This window comes from Cyclospora cayetanensis, unplaced genomic scaffold (assembly GCF_002999335.1).
Source record: "Cyclospora cayetanensis isolate NF1_C8 unplaced genomic scaffold, CcayRef3 CcayRef3_contig_18, whole genome shotgun sequence".
In the NCBI taxonomy this organism is placed as follows: domain Eukaryota; phylum Apicomplexa; class Conoidasida; order Eucoccidiorida; family Eimeriidae; genus Cyclospora; species Cyclospora cayetanensis.
In genome coordinates this window covers 219,786-238,225 of record NW_020312125.1, presented here as the reverse complement: position 1 = coordinate 238,225, position 18,440 = coordinate 219,786, and the positions used below count along the sequence as shown (strand labels likewise).

At 56.0% G+C, this 18,440-nt stretch overlaps 3 protein-coding genes across 3 annotated transcripts; 1 reads left to right on the top strand and 2 right to left on the bottom strand.

Moving 5' to 3' along the window:
- Positions 1–1,835: 1,835 nt before the first annotated feature.
- LOC34623136 lies at positions 1,836–9,899 on the bottom strand. Its single transcript, XM_026337389.1, has 13 exons — positions 9,557–9,899; positions 8,921–9,074; positions 8,509–8,609; positions 7,695–8,329; positions 7,261–7,439; positions 6,934–7,022; positions 5,745–5,925; positions 5,296–5,554; positions 4,434–4,816; positions 3,982–4,114; positions 3,266–3,681; positions 3,010–3,107; positions 1,836–2,689 (listed from the first exon to the last, which is right to left on the bottom strand). The coding sequence occupies exons 1-13, from the start codon at positions 9,897–9,899 to the stop codon at positions 1,836–1,838; spliced, it is 3,825 nt and encodes a 1,274-aa protein (XP_026193174.1).
- Positions 9,900–11,013: 1,114 nt separating this feature from the next.
- On the top strand, positions 11,014–12,740 carry LOC34623137 (coatomer subunit zeta-2). Its single transcript, XM_022736269.2, has 5 exons — positions 11,014–11,200; positions 11,408–11,558; positions 11,777–11,854; positions 12,092–12,185; positions 12,684–12,740. Exons 1-5 carry the CDS (start codon positions 11,014–11,016, stop codon positions 12,738–12,740), a joined length of 567 nt encoding a protein of 188 aa, XP_022587694.2.
- A 281-nt stretch (positions 12,741–13,021) lies between these two features.
- LOC34623138 lies at positions 13,022–14,546 on the bottom strand. Its single transcript, XM_026337388.1, has 5 exons — positions 14,516–14,546; positions 14,116–14,368; positions 13,783–14,027; positions 13,490–13,628; positions 13,022–13,193 (listed from the first exon to the last, which is right to left on the bottom strand). The coding sequence occupies exons 1-5, from the start codon at positions 14,544–14,546 to the stop codon at positions 13,022–13,024; spliced, it is 840 nt and encodes a 279-aa protein (XP_026193173.1).
- Between the last annotated feature and the right edge of the window lie 3,894 nt (positions 14,547–18,440).

The following is an 18,440-nucleotide window of genomic DNA, read 5'->3' as shown; positions in this document are numbered from 1 at the left end:
CACCGCATCTGCCGTTTTGCCTTAATGGCCCCTGCTGCCGTTGCGTCCTCGCACCGTGAGCTGCTCGGGAACTTCAGCTGCACTAATTAGGGGGACTGCAGCGGCTAACCCCACGGTATATTTATATATATATATATATGGGCTGTTCGCTCGCGCTGAATTTAGCGAGGAGGTGCAGCGCAATCAAGGGCGTCGTGGAGGTGCTCTACAACTGCTTCGGATTGTCACGCGGCCTGCAGCACGCGCTATAGGGTGTCTGTGCGTGCGTGTCTGTGTGTTTGTTTTAATATGCACTGAACGCCCCTTCCTTCCATCGTCAGGGCACTGCTGCTGATTTATGTAGCGCTCTCAGGAGCTGCTGCCCGAAAAACAGACGGTGGAACGCTTACCTTGAGGGCTTAGTGGAGAAACAACTGCTGGCCGCAGACCGCAGTTCGTATTCTGATCAGAAAAGTTTCTGCATCACGTAGGCTTTAAGAGCTGGCTCCTGCAGAAAGCAAGCAGCCAACCACTGGTCAGAGTAGCGCAAGGCACCACTACAGCCCGGAACGCCCCACAGACAGTCTCTGTAGGCCCTGGCTAATAGACAATAGATCTGCTGTAAAGACACGTAGCCGCCAACCTTGAACGGAATGCATTGCATTAGGATCCTTTGGCGTGACATGAGCATCTCGACAAGTGCGACGTTTTCAAGCGCTTTCCACGAAGCCGAAGGGCCTCTCCCATTCAGCAAGTGAATAAGCTCTTAAATTTCAAAGCCGAGCTTTTTCCTGTAGCTATTCCTAGACGACAGCTGCCGCCACACCCCACAGAGCTGCCGCAGCAGGCAGGGTGTCTGTCCCTGCGTGGACAGAAGTGTGCTTTTATGGACATGGGCACGGTACTGAGGTGCTGCCCCAAATACGAAATGGTCAAGATCTGTCATACCTCTGAGCCGCCTCGACGCCGCATGAAGACGCCCGCAGCAGCAGGCAGCGACAGAGAGCAGCAGCGATGTGGAGAGGCAACGAAGAAGGGGAGAGCTATCATAATAGACTCAACGGGGAGGGGGAAAGGAAAAGAGGGACGGCTATTCAGCTGCACAGGTGGCTGGTGGGAGACCTTATGAGCTAGAGATGTTTAATAGTCATAGACGAGGTTTGAATCTAGGCTTAAGACGCGAGTCTTGTACTACAAAATTTGTCACCGCTCTGAAGTGGGGGCGGAGAGCAGCAGCCTTTAAAAAGCTGTACCGTAATGCATTGCGACGTTGCGGCTATCTGCCTTCTAAACTGCGCAAGGCAGTTTGCTCGCCCCCCCTCCCCTTCCACTTGCCCCCTCGCAAAGGTCCCTCGAGCTGCTGGTGGTGTAGCTCTAGGATGCCGCCTGCCGTGTGCCTCATGCAGACAACGCGCAGTCGAGGCTTTTCCTACGGCGACCCAAGCGTCTAAGCATTTCGCTATAACAGCACACCTCTTCAGCCACGCGTTCATCCCTATCTGAGAAAGCGGTGCATTCAGAAGCTGTCGGTACTTTAGTCCACGAAAGCATCCGCAACTGCAAGACGCCTAGCCTCCACCGCGATAGGTGAAGAGATGCTACAAAAAGTCAAGAACAGCCCTTCATTTCTGAAGCATGCTATCTACACACGGCTAAGACAACATTCAAATAAAACGTCGATACACGGTCTGCCACGGGAGGAGCTCACAACACCATCCCTTTTTTTGCGTCACAGCCAGAAATAGCACTCTGGTATGTCTTTGTGTATGTGTGTGTATGTTCGGTCAGTTGCAGCACCGAGGGCATTTTGTAGCCTTTTTTTGCCATTAATGCTGCTTGGACACCCGTTGCAGCGTTCAACTGCACACATTTCCCATTTCGGGGGCGCTCGCAGAGCTTCGGGCAACGATCTGGATGGGCTTCTTGCGCGAGACTCCCGCGTCTGCCGCAGAAGCAGCTGACAAAGACACTATGTCGCCTATTGCCATTGCTGGACAGTGCGCCCTCAAGGCCTTAAGGCAGGAAGCTGCAGCGGCTGCAGGCACCACTGCCAGTAGGCCCCCGCTGGTTTGTGGGTCGAACAGCAATGGGAATACCAGGGAAGCATCGTTACAGGTGCTGCAACAACAGCAACTGCGGCTAGGGTCGCTGTACGTGGCGCGAGCGCAGGCAGAGGTGTAGCTGCCGTTGGTGTTGCTACAGGGAGCCGTTTCTTCTCTCATAAGCTGCTGCTGTGCAACGTCTTTCGGCTGCACGGGGGCCGGTAGTCTGCAGCAGCAAGGCCCGTGCAGCTGTTGCTGCAGCACCTGCAGGAGCTCACGTTCACCTTCCAGCGGCTGCTCAGTAGGAGAGAGGCCCCTCACATTTCCTTCATGCAGAGACGCCAAAGGCGGCTCGCCCTTGATGTCCTCCGCAGAGGACACAACCAAACGTCTGGCCGCTGTGGCTGCATTCTCGACAAACAGAGAAGCAAAGAAGCCCTGACTGGTAAGCTCGGAGACACCTGGAAGTAGCGGCAAACGTTCAAGCCACACCCGTGCCCCTACCAGCCGCTCTGCAGATGCTGATTCTGCTGCTGCGTTTCCATCCGCGGCAGCTCCCGCTGTGGCTGTTGCTCCTAAAGCTGCAGGCTTCTCGGAGCTCCCCAGCTTCGCAAGCGCCCTATTTGACGCATCTACAACCTCCAGCAAGTGACCCGCCAATCCGAAGCCTGCAGCACGCGCAGTAATGCAAGCGCAAGGCGAAAAAAATCAAGCAAGCTTTTGAAGGCGGCTGGCGTGCAACCCCCCCATGTTACTGGCCAGCATATATACCTACTGCGACCGCGTTGAAAAATAAACAGCGCCCTTCACGGCAAAACGACGCAGGGACAGGCTGGCAGCACAAGCATACCACGGTCAGCGAACCACCGAATTCGTGCATCACAGTACTACAGATGCAGCACGCAGCAGCGGCAGCAGCAGCAGCACACCGAGAGCGCAGCGACAGCATCACCAGCAAGACAGGGGAAGCCTCTAAGCCTCTCTTCACCTGTGATATCCGTGCAGGCGGTGGCCCCGTGCTGCAGCAGCGCATGCATGGCAGCTTGGTTCGTTTGCTGCATCTGTTGCAGCGCCGTCTCCACCCAGCTGCAGCACACGCGGATACAAGCCAAGCGACAGCAAGTACAGAGGAGCACACGGCAGCAGTGCGCATCCCTAGGCCGCCAAGAAGCTGAGAACTACTAGAGAGGAGCACCAGGGGAAACCAAAAGCTGTATATACGTCCTCGCAAGGACCCTCCTCACCCGCCTTTCGCGCTGCACTTTGTATGCGCGGCAAAAATCACGCCAGAACCTAACCCTTTCGTCAGGAGGAGAACGGATCCGTGGCACACCCCTGCGCTGCCCTTGCGCAGGGGGAAACCAGGAGCAAGTTGCTTCCCAGGAAACACGATCTGCTTCTGCTTCTGCTCCTCTTCTCCGTTTTCCTCCGCGCTGTGCAGACACTCAGTACTACGCGGCGGCCCCCCAGCTGCAGCTGCAGGCGTTCCTCCCGCAGCGCTGTCTCCGCCAACGGGAGGATATAGGATGCGTCCTGTCACGACAAAGCCCGCAGCGGAAGGACCATCCCCGACTGCAGAATGGCCTCCAGCCAGCTCACAGCCCTCCTCGGCGAGCACACTAGTCGCCCCCGCGAGCACCTGCAGCAAGTTGTTCGCTTGCTGCAATCGCATCAGCGCACACCCTGACGAAAGAGCATCTGCACACAGCCGTCCACACCCGCCCTCCCACAGCTGCCGGCCATGCAACGTTCAACATATCTCCATCTACGGATGAAATATTACATGCGTGAATATATATATATATATATACAGTCAGTACGACCCTCCCTCAGCATGGGGGCCCGCGTGCGCCGTGTATGCAGCGATATCACGGGCGAAGATTGCGCGACAACGCCAGGAAGGCCTTCGCGGAGCAGCAAACGAGGAGGCGGCAGCAGCAGTCACCACAGCGAAACGCACGAGATCGGGGGGGGCCCTTTGCATTAGCGTGACGGCAAGAGCAGTCAAAGGCTCCGCACCGCATGCATACAAGTCCGATAGCGCGTGGGCAGCAGAGATGCGGCCCATGGAGTAAAGGTCCCCTGTGAAGAACCTGAGAAAAGAAAAAGGCGAGACAACGCTTGAGTAGTTCTGTGGAAGTAAGAAGGTGTTTGGGCATACCTTTGGCTGCATGTGCAGCTCACAGGCTAGAGAAAGAACGCCAGGGTGAGAGGAAGACAGCGAGCCAGAGAGAAGGAGAAAGGATTCGAGGCACGCAAAGAGAGAGAGAGAGACAGACAGAACGGATTGAGAGAAAGAGACAGACAGAAGGAGAGAGATGGATGGATGCCTGCAAGGCTCGAAAGAAGGCACCTTCCTGGTCAAGAACGCAATATGAGAAGACGCAGGCGCACACCGGGCAGTTTCCTCACCTGAAAAAATCAACGCTTTGAGCAAGCAGAGGCACTGGCTGTGCATTAGGTCTTGTGTCTGCCAAGGGGAGTGGGGAGAAGAGACAGCAGTCGTCAGGTGACCGCAAGCCGCAGATAACCTCGGGCCGGGTGAAAAGGGGCTTCAGCTCCCAGTCCTGCTCTTCAGGTGCATGCTCGGAGTTGAGCATCTGGTGCTGCTGATCGTGTAGCTCGAGCTGTGTGTTGTGCATCCGGAGCTGCTGCAACGCAGCAGACAACGCCCTCTGCGGCATCTTGCCTGAGCAACCCGCACAGCGAGGAGAACGGCCGCATCCCTCAGCGCCACAGGTGGCCGCCTTCACGAGCAGACGCGCGAAAACCGCCAAACAAGGATGCGGCAGATCCTGCGAAAAGACACAAAAAAGAGACACATACTAAACGCCGGCCCTACTAAGAGACGCTGCACCGGGAGAAAGAGGCGCCTCATAAAAATATCCACATGAGTACAATCATATGAATACAATCGCACGAATACATCCACATGAATACAGTCACATGAATACAACCACATGAATACATCAACGTGAATACAATCACATGAATACAATCGCATAAATACAATCGCATAAATACAATCATATGTTTACAATCGCATGAATACAATCGCATGAATACAATCGCATGAATACATCCACATGAATACAGTCACATGAATACAACCACATGAATGCAATCACATGAATACATCCACATGAATACATCCACACACACGTATATAATACATACGCAACACACATAAACACATCCAGACATCCACAAAAACACATCCACGCAAGCAGTACACACGAAGATCAGCAGCGCCTGAAGACAGGATTGCGCGTACATTTGTGCTTGGGCAATCGGAGGACGCGTCACACGTGGCAACACTCGCAGACACCCAGGCGCTAAGGGCCTCAGCGCCGGATGCGGCGGCAGCCCCCAACTCTCTAAGTCCAAAAAACAACAGAGCCGCCGTCTCGCCACCAGACGCGCTCTTCGGAGAATTCGGGAAAATGCGGTGGCTAGCCAGCCACGACGAGTCCAGCGACTTCTGAGGCAAAACAGGCGCGGCAGCAGCAGCTGAGGAAGGTGCGCCAACAGCCCTCCTAGGCTCCAGGAGAAAAACACGAACAAATTACCCGTTCAAACAAAAGCCCCAGCGTTCGCATGCGAGGCTGTCACAAGACAGGAAACGTGTGACCTGACAACCCCAGCGTTCCGCGACAGCCAGCCGCTTCTTTCGAGGCACTGCCAATGCAAATCCTCCTCCCCCCGTTGCAGCTCAACAGACACCGCACCTTTTGTCGCCAAGCCCACTGATTGTGCGCCACAATGAAACTCTTGCAAAAGACTGCTTCCCCCTTGCCCGTAACAAGAAAAGAAGGCACAAAGGCCCCTCCCGGCTTCCACACATCCAAAGTCTCCCCTCGCAAAAAACGCCAAATGTTGCTCTCGATCACCGGAGCTGCACGCACTATAAGCCACACATACATACACACACAAACACGCAAACAAACACGTACTCAGACACCCCAATACATCTCCGCAACACGCGTGCTACTACTGGCAAACAAATCAGGAGAGGAAGGACTCATGCACAGGAAGGCGGCCGGCCCCCTCTCCTACAAAGCCAAAACACGCAACTTGTCACGGCCACGAACACACACACACAGCAACCACTTCCGTATGTATACCCGTCATACGAGCAATTCCGCTGAAACAGTGTGCGTTTATGTATATATATGTATGTATTTATGCTTATGTATATACATATATACGTATGTATGTATATATAATATACATGTATGTATGTGAGACTACTAGACACCACCTAAAAGGAAGCCCATGTGCATATGCAAGCCTACTACACCCTTTCTTTGTGCATAAAGGCCTCTCCGCCTGTCCATCTCTATACAGGCACGTAGACTCTCCGCATTGGCAAGCACGGAGGACACCCGCCGCCGCAAGAGGCGGATCCCTAATAGCAGCAAACTGCCATCACCACAAAGCATTCCCACAGGCGACAAGGCCGCCATGGAGGCAGCCTCAAGGCACGTCAAATAACGAATCTAAACGCGGCGCTGCCCCAAATGCACACACGGAGCAGCCGCTGTCTGAACATCAGCAGAAGGCCGCGACAGAAGAGGTTACAGAGAGCGCGCAAACGCCCCTCTTACATATATATATATATATATACGAAAGAAATCAGCAGATGTGAGCCTATAAAGAAGAAACGTACCGGCGTATACACCTGCCTTCGGCCGGGAGTGTCCGATGATGCTCGCCGTGTCACCTGCAGCATACATCACAAAAACTCCTCATAATTGCGGCGATTCCATCTCGCTGCCACGGGCAAACACACCGTGCAGCGACGAACGAAGTACCCACACAAAATCGATGCATAAGGCGTTGCCTAACCGCCTAAAGCTCACAGCCTAGAGCAGCGGCAGGCAGCAGCAATGAAGCAGCAGTAACTAGGTACCGGCAGCAAAGATACTGGGGAAGTCGACGCATTGCAAGGTCGGCAAGACTTTCAAGAAACCGTTTTCGTCCACCGGCAGCCGTGTCGATCTGTAGACAGCAACAGTAACCGCAGCAGCAGCAACTGAAGAAGGAGTAAAAACGCATGCAGCGACTGCATGTGAGCCAGGAAAGCCTGCAGCAACTCGCGAGCTCTCACAACCATCGCGCCAAAGAGTGCCGTTTCTGAGGATTTCGGGAGCACGCCGCGCGGCGAAGGTGTGCGTTCTTGAACGGTGAAAGGTTGCACGATGCTGTGTAGGAAGGATAATAGCCAGGCTCCGCTCACTGGATCCAGTCCTGTGGCCTTGCACTTGTGCAGCAAAAGGAGCAGTCAAAAGTTCCCTCAAGTGCCTTATTGGCAGCAATCGCCCTCCAGCGCCCTTCTGGGGTTTCTTCCACCCTCTCCACGCGGCAGTTCACAAACACTTGAACCCCCCGAACGTTGAGTAGCCTTCGCAAGAACGACTGCAACAGCACCCACCACACACGCAGAAGCAGACTGCAGCATTGTCTGACGTGCAGCCGAAGCAATACCTGCAGCAGACCGCTCGCCTCTAGAAAAGTCGCACCACAACACGCTGCAACACGAAGGCGCTGCGTGATCGGGGAGCCCCTGCCACCGAAAGGGGGCAAACAAGATGCCGAGCTTCTTCGCAAGGCGGCAAGGGCAACACTGAGAGCTCTAGCGCAGTCTAAAAAGTCGCGAAAAGCATGCCTTACCTGCGCCCTTTTCGCGTAGCCCGTAAGGATATCGGAGCCGCTGGTGGCGAGAACAACTTCGGCCTTGAGGGGTGAAACACAAGGGCTCTTGGATTCTGCTTCTTCTTTGTGCGACGAACACGTAGAAGAGATGTAGTGCTGCTGTTGCTCCTCGTCCTGCCGTTCCAACGACCGCAGCAGCTGCTGCACTGCGAATTGCACGGTAAGGGCCATCTCGACGCCCACTGCACCTCCTCCAATAATGAGAATGCGAAACCGTGGAGACTCATCGGCCTTGCAGTTGCTGCTGTTAGTGCTGCTTGCGCCGTCAGGCCCCTGCTGCTGGTGGTGAGCAAGGGAGCCACTTGCGCTCAGCCCTGCATTCTTGTTGTCTCGAGCCTGGTGCCACGCGCGCTGCAACTGCTGCTTCAGCAACAGCCAGCGAGAGACGATACCCCCTAGAGGACGCATAGGACAGACACAGCAGCTGCAAAAGCGGCTGCTGCTGCTGCTACTGCCGCCTCCGCTGCTCGGGCTTCGCGTAGGGCACCCGCATGGCGAGAGAGCCGCAGCACGACGAGAAGCGTCTTCCGCTGATGGCGACCTTTGGAAATCTCGTGGATCTGCTCTAGAATCTCCCCCATCTGCAGAGTCTCCTCGCACCCGCCACACACAGACAGACAGCTGGCATGCAGGCTGCTTCCCACTCTATTTCCCCCCTTTTCTTTTTGCACACGTGGCCCTTCTGCCCGTCTCCCTCTCTGCTCTGTGCAAGCGCAGTAGGGGGCAGTCGAAGTAGCCAAACGGCGGAAGCGAAGGGCTGTGCAGGCTGTACTTTCAGCAGAACTGTTGCCGCAGAAGGCCAGAGGGCGCAGGCTCCCTGGGATAAGCGGCAGATCCGGCTTGCTTCCCGTGTCGATAGACAAGACGTCGAATCTGCGGCCAAAAGATCACTCGCCACATTAGAGGCGCGGCACACTCACACCCCGAAGAAGATTGCCCTTTGCAACAGCTGCAAGCGAGGGAGGAAAGACACAACAGCGGGGACGGGCTGGAGAGGGTGCTCTATGGGCAGGTGTGCATGACTTGACGACCGTTCCTCAGGGGAAAAAACCTCTCGCGGTGCGTATATTGCGCTGCCAAGGGCCTGCAGTCAAGGCTTTGTTCTCTCTCCAGAGGAATGCGGAAACGCAGCGCCATGGAAGAAGGGTAAAGCCTGCCAATAGTCAGCAGAGGGGCATGCGCACCTGAGCGGGGGACGTCTCCCGTCCAGCAGAAGAAGGCGATCCTTTGGAAGCAAGCCTACAGCGCGCGCGAGAATTAGCGATGCACCGGCAAAGACGCACAGCGGCGCAAGATCAACCGTCAGGTCGGAGAGTTTGAACTCTCCCGCTATGTATCCTGAAACGCACTCAGACGCGCATGCAAGAGATATGCATATATATAAAGAAGAAGATACAGAGACGATGCAAAGCAACGCCTATCCACAACGGATAAAAACAGACTCCCAGCAGAGCAACCCTTTGGAGAATATACAGGCAGGAAGGCAAGAAGGTAGGCAGGTAGGCCTTCCTTCAGAAAGGAAGGGGACGAGATGGCCATCAGTCTAGTTTTCTGCTATTGCAACCCCCTCCCTGTACAGTTGTTGCAGCCTTCTAATGCGTCTCGTTGGTAATATCGCGCTTGCACCAGCGCCCTGGGATTGCCCGCGGCGGAACGGGGGAGAGGCAAGAGAGAGAGGGAGAGAAAAAACAACAAAAGAGGCACAGTTGCGGCAGCAGCAGCACCATTTGCACACGCAAAAAGAATAGGCTTAGCAGCACCAACAGCAGCCACAAGGAAATAGATTTCCTGCAGAGACAGAGAGAAAGAGAGAGACATACCTGGCACCATGGCGCTGTATAGCACCTCTGTGGTTTCCGTGACGAGCAGTAGAGACACCGCTGACACAGGAATATTCACGGGATCCTTTTTTAATCCTTCATCTTCTGCTCCCGCTACCGCTGCCGCATCCTTGCCCAGGAAAGAGCGCAGCAGCGCTGCCGCTGTTGTGTCTGTGGGCGTAGAAGCTTGGGGCCGTGCAGCGGCGGGGGGAGGCTTTGTCTTGTCTGCTTCTGCCTCCCGCAGCCGTCGCTCTCCCCACAATCGCAGCACATCCAGATGTGCCTGACCAGCCCCTACAAGCACAACCTGCCGTTGCTGTGAACTTGAGCCAGGTCCCCACATTGTTTGTGAACTCCGCGCTGCCGCTTTCCCACACTCTTGCCGTCCCTACGGCGCGTGGCAGCAGAAATTGCCACCTGTGCTGTTGCCTTGGCGGCTGCACTGCAGGCTGAAACGAAGAGAAACCCCGGGAGCACGCAGGAGTGCTGCTTGCTTGCGTGCTGGATCTGATCTTGCTGCCTCTAGGGGGGGCTTTTCGCTTTTCCTGCTGCTGCAGAGACAGGTGTCTGCTTCCAGACTCGCGCTTACACTGTTTGTTCGGGGAAATGCTGCTGGCTCGGGCTTCTGTTGGAGTGTGCGGCTGTACCGACGGCCGCCCCTGCACGCAGGGAGGGGGATTCCTTAGGAGCTCTGTAGCTAGCGCTGGACTGCTTGAACTCTCTGTAGAAAGTGAGAAAAATAGGCGAATGAGGCGACATAAACAGGGCTTCAGCAACCTGACTCTCCTACGCAGCACCTGGTTATCCTTCGTGCTCGGGAGCGCAGCACCGATATAATAAGGGCTGCTACCTGAAACAAACTAACGGGGGCTGAAGTCGCTGCCGCTGCAGGTTATGGGGTCCCCGAAATTTTATCTGCAAGACAATTATGTAGCATATACGCCTGATGAGCGATTAGAGCGCGCATCTATCGCAGCCGTCCAGTCAGTTCCCTCGCCGAGACCTGCTGCATGCATTAGCAGCCGCTGGATTGCTCGAGCAGCCCTCTTGGCCCTTATATTCCTACATTCGCGCGCCTTCCGTGTAATTGTGCGACTGCACAAGGTCTGTGGCTGCCTCAAACCTGCCGCAAATACTCCCAAGGCGCCCTCCCGAGCTTACCACCCACCACCTGCAGCAGGGGTAGCACCGGGTAGCTAGAGAGTGCAGAAGCAACTCGCCCCTGCCACTTGCAAATAAGCGGCGTTCCGGCAAACTTTTTTCATTGGCGAGGATCGGTGAATTGGGCTTTTTTGCGTCTAGGGCGTTACTAAAGGAGGGGCTCTGGAACGCTGGAGGGACCATCAAGCCTTGCGCCTTGAGTTCTTGCGGTGTCTGCCGAGTCGTCCTCGGCTAATACCTACCCAACGCAGCCCGACTTCTCGAGCGTCTGACGTGTGCACCTCCGCGTCAACAGCATGGAGTCGCCCCTGAGACTGACGTGTCTGCTAGTTTTGGATGCAGATGGGGAACGCATCTGTGTGCATTACCCCCAGATCCCCCCAGCCTTGGGGCCCCAAGGGCCGTATGTTGATTTTGAAGCGCAGCGGAGACTCGAGGGCCTCCTTCATCAGAGCCTTCTCAAGATCAGGGGAATGACAGAAGGTACTCGATCGCATGATGGCATCTCGCTGTTGTCTTGGTGCTGCTGGCTGTCTCTTCAGCTCTCTCCAGCTGTACATGGACGGTAGTGCTTGAATTCGGGGTGATAGACGCCCTCATGCTGCTGTGCTCTGGATGTCTGGCCGGCTTGTGATGTACCCGCCAGCAAGTGGCTTTGTTGGGGCCCCCCCCCCCTTGATTGTGCTGCAGCGGATGCGTTGCAAGCAGAGGGCGAGGTGGCAGTTGGACTGCCGGTGGGAGACGTCTTTCTCTTTGCTGTATCGCCCGAAGCGTCTGCAAACGAGCTGCTCCTTCTGGAAGTTGTGGAAGCTCTCAGATCCGTACTTGCCTCTCTCTGCAGGTACGCCGCGCGTCCTGCTAGCGCTGTTGCGCTTCGCTTGTCGATATTACTGTCGATTCTGCTGTGCTCTCGCGCCTCCAATGGCCACGTGTTTTCTGCTGCGCTTCTCTTTCTTTGCGGCTGCTGCAACGGCCTTTCTCCCTCCGGGACGCTTGCCATTGGTGAGTCAAAGCCAAGGCTTCATAGCCGTCTGCCAATCTGTTTTTTCCTGTTCGTAGCGGAACAATTAGTCGCCAGGCGCTGATTGATAATCTGGATTCTGTGATGCTCGCGCTCGATCAGATCTTAGACCAGGGGTAAGGCATTCTCCTCCGCGATATTGCTCTCCGCCCTTCATCCCGTGTTGCGTTCGCTGTGTGTGTGTGTGTGTGTAAGGCGGCTTTCTTTGTTTCTTGCATGTGCTCCCCCGCTCATCATGCCTCTGATAGCGTATAGAGCGGCATAGGCGGCGGCAGCGCTTGAACACCGGCCTTTTAGATGTGGTGTGTATAGGCGTGTGTATCCCCGCGTGTTGTGCCTGCTGTGCAATGCAGCTTGTTGCTAGAGACCAATCCCTCCGCTATTCTTGCGCGTGTTCATATGCAAGGAGACGCACAAGGGACTTCAGAGAGCGCGTCTTTCAACCAGGCAAGCGCCCACTCCCCCCCCCTGTTCCCCCCCGTTTCCCTCTCAACTCTCTAAACTCCCATGAATCGTCTCCTCTACGTCGGTTGGCTCTGCGTGCGCACTCCGCGTGTATGACTTTGTGTTTCTTTCTCGCTGTGTCAGTCTTCCTCCCACGATTATGCCTTTCTTCCGCAAATGCCTCTTTTCCCTCTACCAGTGCGCGCGTGGGTGCTGCACTGTGGACCCGTCACCCCTACGCGAAGCGGCCTTCTCATGCTGCTCGCCTGACTGTAGAGCTTCTGTCTATCCCCATCGCTAAATATCCTTTGATTGCTAAATCTCCTTTTCTCGCTGAATCATGAGAAGCTGCCCGCTTTCGATGCAACCGGCGTAACCGCCGCTGATGCGTGGAGTGCCGATTGGCGAGAAAAATTTCACGGTGTACATGTCTCTCGATATGGAAAGCATCCCGTAGCTGCCGCGCAAAGGTGTGTCTGGTCTGCATATCTACGTCTGCAGGCCATCAGCCAAGCAAAAGACAGCCTCATAAAAAGCCTTCTTAGTGGAGCCTCGTAACGGAAAGGCCCCCTTCCTTCCTCCCCCTCCCCCACCACTTCGCTGCCCCCCTTTCCGCAACAACGAATAGCTTCCTCCTTCCCAGCTCGCTGGTCGTTCCACCAGCGGGTCGTCCAGCATAAATAGTAGCTAGCCAGTAGGCAGCTAGCCTCACTAACTGCTGCGCTGCACAGCAGCACAGTATACGGCTCTACAGGAAACAAAAAGGAGCGTGCGTCTCCGTTCTCCAGAGTATAACATGCGCATTAGCGAACGCTGCGGCGTGCTGCGCGGTGCGAGAGCTAGCGGAGAGCGAGCCACAGAGGGGCGGCTGCCTGCGAATCCAGTGTATACGCACGTGAAGGCCAGGCGAGCGCCTCAGACAGTAGGAGTTGTTGCGGCTCTTGTCCCTCCTGTGCAATGCGTGTGCGGGCTGCGGCCTCAGCAGCATCACGAGCCTCATGGCTGCGCCACCTAGGGAGGCAGAAAGACACAGCCGCATCGCAGAAAGTTTCTAGTGTGTAGACGATGCGCTTTCTTTAGTGGCCACGAGCGGCAGCTTGCGACGCGTAGATAGTGCTCGGCAACACAGAATCTTTGTTACTCTGCACTGTGTAAAAAGGCCTGCTGAAGGTAGAGATTTCGCGCAGATAGAGTAAGATGGCACCTCAGCGAAAACAGCATATTTTTTTCGCGGGAGACAGGGAGGGACAGGCCGCAACTTGCGCCAGCTCTGCACCGCCAACTGCGGGCATTCTGCGTGCAGTTACCGTTCAATTAGGAGGATTGCACCGCTGTGTTCTCCCTCGGGTTCGGCAGCCACAGCGGCCGAGTCGTAGTCTGCTGGCGGCTGTGCCAGAATTTGGAGCGATACGAATCCGTCTTGGGTTCGGAGGAAGTCTTGCCAGGCTGCGCAGAGCACGATGCAGCATCAGAGTCGTCGTCGTGGGCCCCTTGATTGAGGAGCAGCGGTGCTATGCGACTGGCATACAGTGGCGCTGGCTAAACGCACCAAGATCGCGTCGGTGGGAAGGCTTGGCGCTGTGTCGGGGGTGCTGCTCACCTTGGATTTGTGCAGGCTTGTAAATTTGCACTCCCCCCGTAGGGGTTTCTCTGCTGCTGCAGTCGGAGGGGCTATACTTTGCTGCAGGACACAGCCGGACGGCTGCAGCTGAGCCGCTGAATCCTTCCCCTGCGGTTGCAGCAACAGCATGCGCCTGCCATCCTACGAAAAGGCCAGCAGCCGCTCCCGCCAGGGAGCCTAAGAGAGTTCGCAGCCTGCTGGTCCCGCTGCTGCTGCTCTCACGTCTGCCGAAGGCGGTGCTGTGGCAGCAACGCTGCAGCAGCACTGCCGGATGGGGGCAGCAGCGAGCACCAGCGACGAGCAGCGGCGCGCTGCAAAGCCGAATGGCAGAGGCGGCCACGGCTGTCCTCACAGAGATCGGGTGCATGGCGACGAGGCAGACCGAGGATTCTGTTTCCGCTGCCGTCAGGCCTGTCGTTGAGACTGCTACAGCGCGCTTGTTTGCTCTGCTCTCGCCCTGCTGCGCCGACCGTCGTTGGAGCTGTCTGCTGCGGCTGGCGCGTATCGGCTGCAGTTTGTTGCGGCGGGAAGGGGCGGTGTGGCGGTGATTGGGGTTCCAATATGTCTGTGTGTGTGTGTGTGTGTTGCGAGCCCACCGATCCCTCCAGTGGCGCTGCTGCTGCTGCTCGGGCTGGCGTTGGGTTTCCTTCGGCCGGCAGCCGCGCCGACGATGCGCGCGGCAAAAGGCGTCAGATCCGAGAAAAGTTCCCGCGAGGAAGAGCAGCTTCAGCACTTGCATGCATATATAGATAGAGTCAGAGAAGACTCTGAGGTTAGTCGCTGGCTGCTCTATCAGCTCTCCCCGCGGAACCCCCGCAGACTCGACAGCGCAGCGGCGAAGGCGGCACCGGCAGGGGGGGAGGGGGGCCCTCTTGGGAGCTGCAGTCTCCGCTGCGGGAGGCTTCCTGGCCAAAAGCAGCGACCACATCCGCCTTCCCTTTTGTTTTTTATTTTAAAAATGGCCTCTGCGCCTATTTAAGACTTACTGCCGAGCCGCCTTCATGAAGAACGTGTTCGCGCAGACACGCGCGGGACACAATCGGTAGGCGGAACGAGGGGGGGGGCCCCAATTTCTCATCGTGGTCTTGCAGCCAGCCTTGCACAACGCACACACAGGGGGCCCTCCTTGGCCCCTTAGGGCCCCATGGAGAGCACCCAGTGGCTCAATGACGCGAAAAACCGTGCCTCGGATGCAACTGCTGGTGCTCCTGCTGGTGCTCCTGCTGGTACAAGCCCTGGGCAACAAATACACCTGCCGCAGCAGCGACACCTCAATGATCCGCAACGACTCAATCATCATAAATAGCGCACTGATCAATAAGAGCACAATAATCCTCAATAACGCAATGATCCGCACCACGGGCGTCAAGACGGGCAGCCGCTCACAAAGGGACGGGGTGATGATGCCCATGGGCTTCCTCAGAAAACATTGCAGAATGTATTTCCGTGATGGGCACCTATCTTGTAGCGCAGTAGCAGCAGCATCTGACGTTGCGGTCCCTCTGAAGGGGCCCACCAAGATCCGCGGAGGGCCTTCTGGATCGGTGACGTATCTGGCGAGCTACACACCCCACCGCCTCTTCTGCGCTCCACGTCCTCCCCCAGAAAATGCCGACGTAAGCACCAACAATTCCCTCACTAGCAGCAGCAGCAGCAGTGGCACGAACTGGGGGGATTTGCCGAAAGCAGCGCTGGAAGGAATAGCTAGGCCGCCAAAGTTTAAGCCGAAGAAGAGGCAGGGAAGGCAACGTCTGTCACGCAGTAAGTCGATAGCCCTCTGCTGCACCTCCAAGAGCCCTAGCAGAGCCAGCAGCAGAGGCTGGAACAGAAACAGGAGCAGCAACGTAAGCAGTGAGCGAGAAACAGAGAGAGAAAGAGAGGGAGAGAGAGAGAGAGAGAGAGAGAGAGAGAGAGAGAGAGAGAAAGAGAGAGAGAGAGAGAAATAGCATCAGCAGCTTAAGCCACAATACGACTGCCTATGAACGCTTGCATAGGGATATTCTAGCTAGGCGAATTTCGCAGCAAGCGCAGAGGAAAGAAGCTGGCGACGTTGCACAGCGGGAGGCTATCTATGGAAGGGAGGGATGGACGGCAGCCCCTCACAGGGCTTTGCAGAGGCATGCAGATGCCATGCAGCGGAAAGAAGCGGCACAAGGGTGGAAGGGCCGTGTGTGTTGTCTAAACCCCTAAGGTAAAGACAGCACGCAGAGCCTCTTTTCGTGCAACCCTAAGGTGTCGAGATTCTGTTGTTCGCTTTTGTCGCAGGTCTTGCAGGGCTGCTGGCAACGCAGCATATGACTTTATCGGGGGCAGCAGCAGCCACCGCTGCTGCTGCTACGGCAGCTTCACAGTCAGCGCAAACAGGGGGCAGCCAGGCTTTTTGCGCAGCTCTGCCTCCCCTGCCGCTTCCCGAGCACGGGCTAGGGAGACTTCGAGTGACAGGAGGCCGTCTAGCTCGAAGGCGGCTCCTTATGCCTCGCACGGAAGGAACACGACCAATGATGGCGAAGGTAACCCTGGCATGCATCCTCTTCTTCTTTGCGGCTGCTTCTTAGCCTCATCGTCGCAGCTTCCATGGCCGTCTTGTTTCTGCCTCTCGCTAACTCGCCGTGCCGACGTTTGCTCCATCCGCGCATGCATGTAGTGACACGCTTCCGCCTCTGCGGGATCGCAGGTGCGTGAGGCCGTCTTCTCCATGATGCAGAGCTTAGGAGTCTTCGCGCGCCCTGGCGTCAGGTAAGCGAGTGTATGCCCCCCCTCCTCCTGAACCTCCTCACCACATTTTGCCACGGCGTGCTGCTTGCGTGTTTATTTCCAAAAAATAAATCCAGGCAGCAACTGCCCAGGGTTGTCTCGTGCGGCTCCACCGCTTCTGCGGCTGCTTCGCTGCTGCTGCTCTCTGTACACTGCAGGGCTGCGCGCGGCGTGCGCATGCTGCACATTCGTCCTCGTAGGCAGCTTCGTTTTTGCTGTCGTAACCCTTTTTAGCCCCTCAAGTGTCTTCTCTCTCTCAGGGAAGCCTACGTATGAACACATACCCCTGTGAGTGTGTCCTCGCTGACTGTGGTTTATCTAAGGGTCCTGGATTTATTCTCCGGCAGCGGTGCCCTTGCCATCGAGAGCATCTCGAGGGGGGCCGAGTACGCTGTCCTCGTTGATAGCTCTCTGGACTGCTGCGAGGCAAGCCCCCCTCTACTCCCTTGGTTGGGCGACTGTCTGTACACTTAAGGCCGGCAGAAAACGGCCCGCAGGAAAAGGCCAGAGAGCGCTTCACAACGTGGCAAACTGCTGCAGCTGCACTATTTATACAATCATGCGGCGCAGGCAGCGGCCATAAACCTGCGGCATCTGGGGTGTACGGACAGTCGAGTCTTGCGCCTCTGCGTCTTTGAGCTCCTCCTGGCGCCACGACGATTTTTAGGTCAAGATAAAGGCAGCAGCGAAGGCTTGTCTTTTGATTTAGTGTTCATGTGCCCTCCTTACACGGAGGTTGTATACGGAGACCTCTTGCAAGTACGGAGTCTCACTCTGCTACTGCGCCTACCTGGCCTACGCCTCCTCTTCCTTTGCCACTTGCTGCTGATATCGCCTTCCCTTCTGACTGCCGAGGCGCACGGTATCTTTCCGCTTTGCGGATATTTTTCCTGAGGTTTTCTCTCCCGATGGTGGTCTGAGGGGCGGTGCGAGGGCCTGCGCTGTCCTCTCGGTGTGCCTCCCTCTCTCCTGAGCTCCTCTGTTTCCGTATCCCCCCATTATGAATTCTATTTCGTAGCGCTTTTGCCTTTCTGATGGTCGCAAGAGCCCATATGCACCTACCTGTTTCTTCTTGCACTGCTTCTTGATGTACTTGTCCCTCAGTCAGGACACACGAGACTGTCTCCGTGAAGCCTGCTGGCCCTCCTCTTTGCATGTCCCACTTCTTCAAGCCTGTGTATCCCATCTTCTATATCATGTAACCTCCATGTCTTTAATCCTTTGACGCCCTCTGAGACTCATTGTCGCTTCGTTCCTTTGCCCGTCCTGTCCTGTGGGCCTCTGCCTCTACCCTTTTTGACGGATGGGTGATGTTGCAAGTCGTGTCATCTCCTCAGAAGCTGCTCTTTTCTGGTCTCCTGCGTCCTGGAGGTGTGCTGGTTTTAGAATACCCTAGAGAGTTGGGCTCTCTCCCCCTAAACGTGAGTGCTGCGCACCTAAGAGCACAGAGCCTGCCTCCAAATATGCAGCCGTAGGGACATTGGTCTCCCTCAAGGACCAGACCTTGTACATACACACACACACACACCTAAAGACACATGCACTTACACATATACACGCACAAGGAGTTCCTGTACACTGCAGAATGGAAAGCAGTGGGTAGGCAGAACTCTACTCGTACACTGCTAGATACAAAGAGGAACACACAGGGATGCAGCCAAGCAGCAAAAAGAGGAGGATTCACAAACTTTATATCTGCACCTGCCCCTCCAGTTTTGAGCTCGAAGGGATTTGTGACCAACTTCATCTTTTCCGTGGTATTGTTTGACTGTTTACAGATTGGTTTTCCAGGGGCCCCTCTTGAGCTTAATGGCCTGAGAAATCGCCGCTATGGCCGCACCTGTGTAGCCTTGTACGCGGGGAGGGCCGTGGGGGAAGAGCTG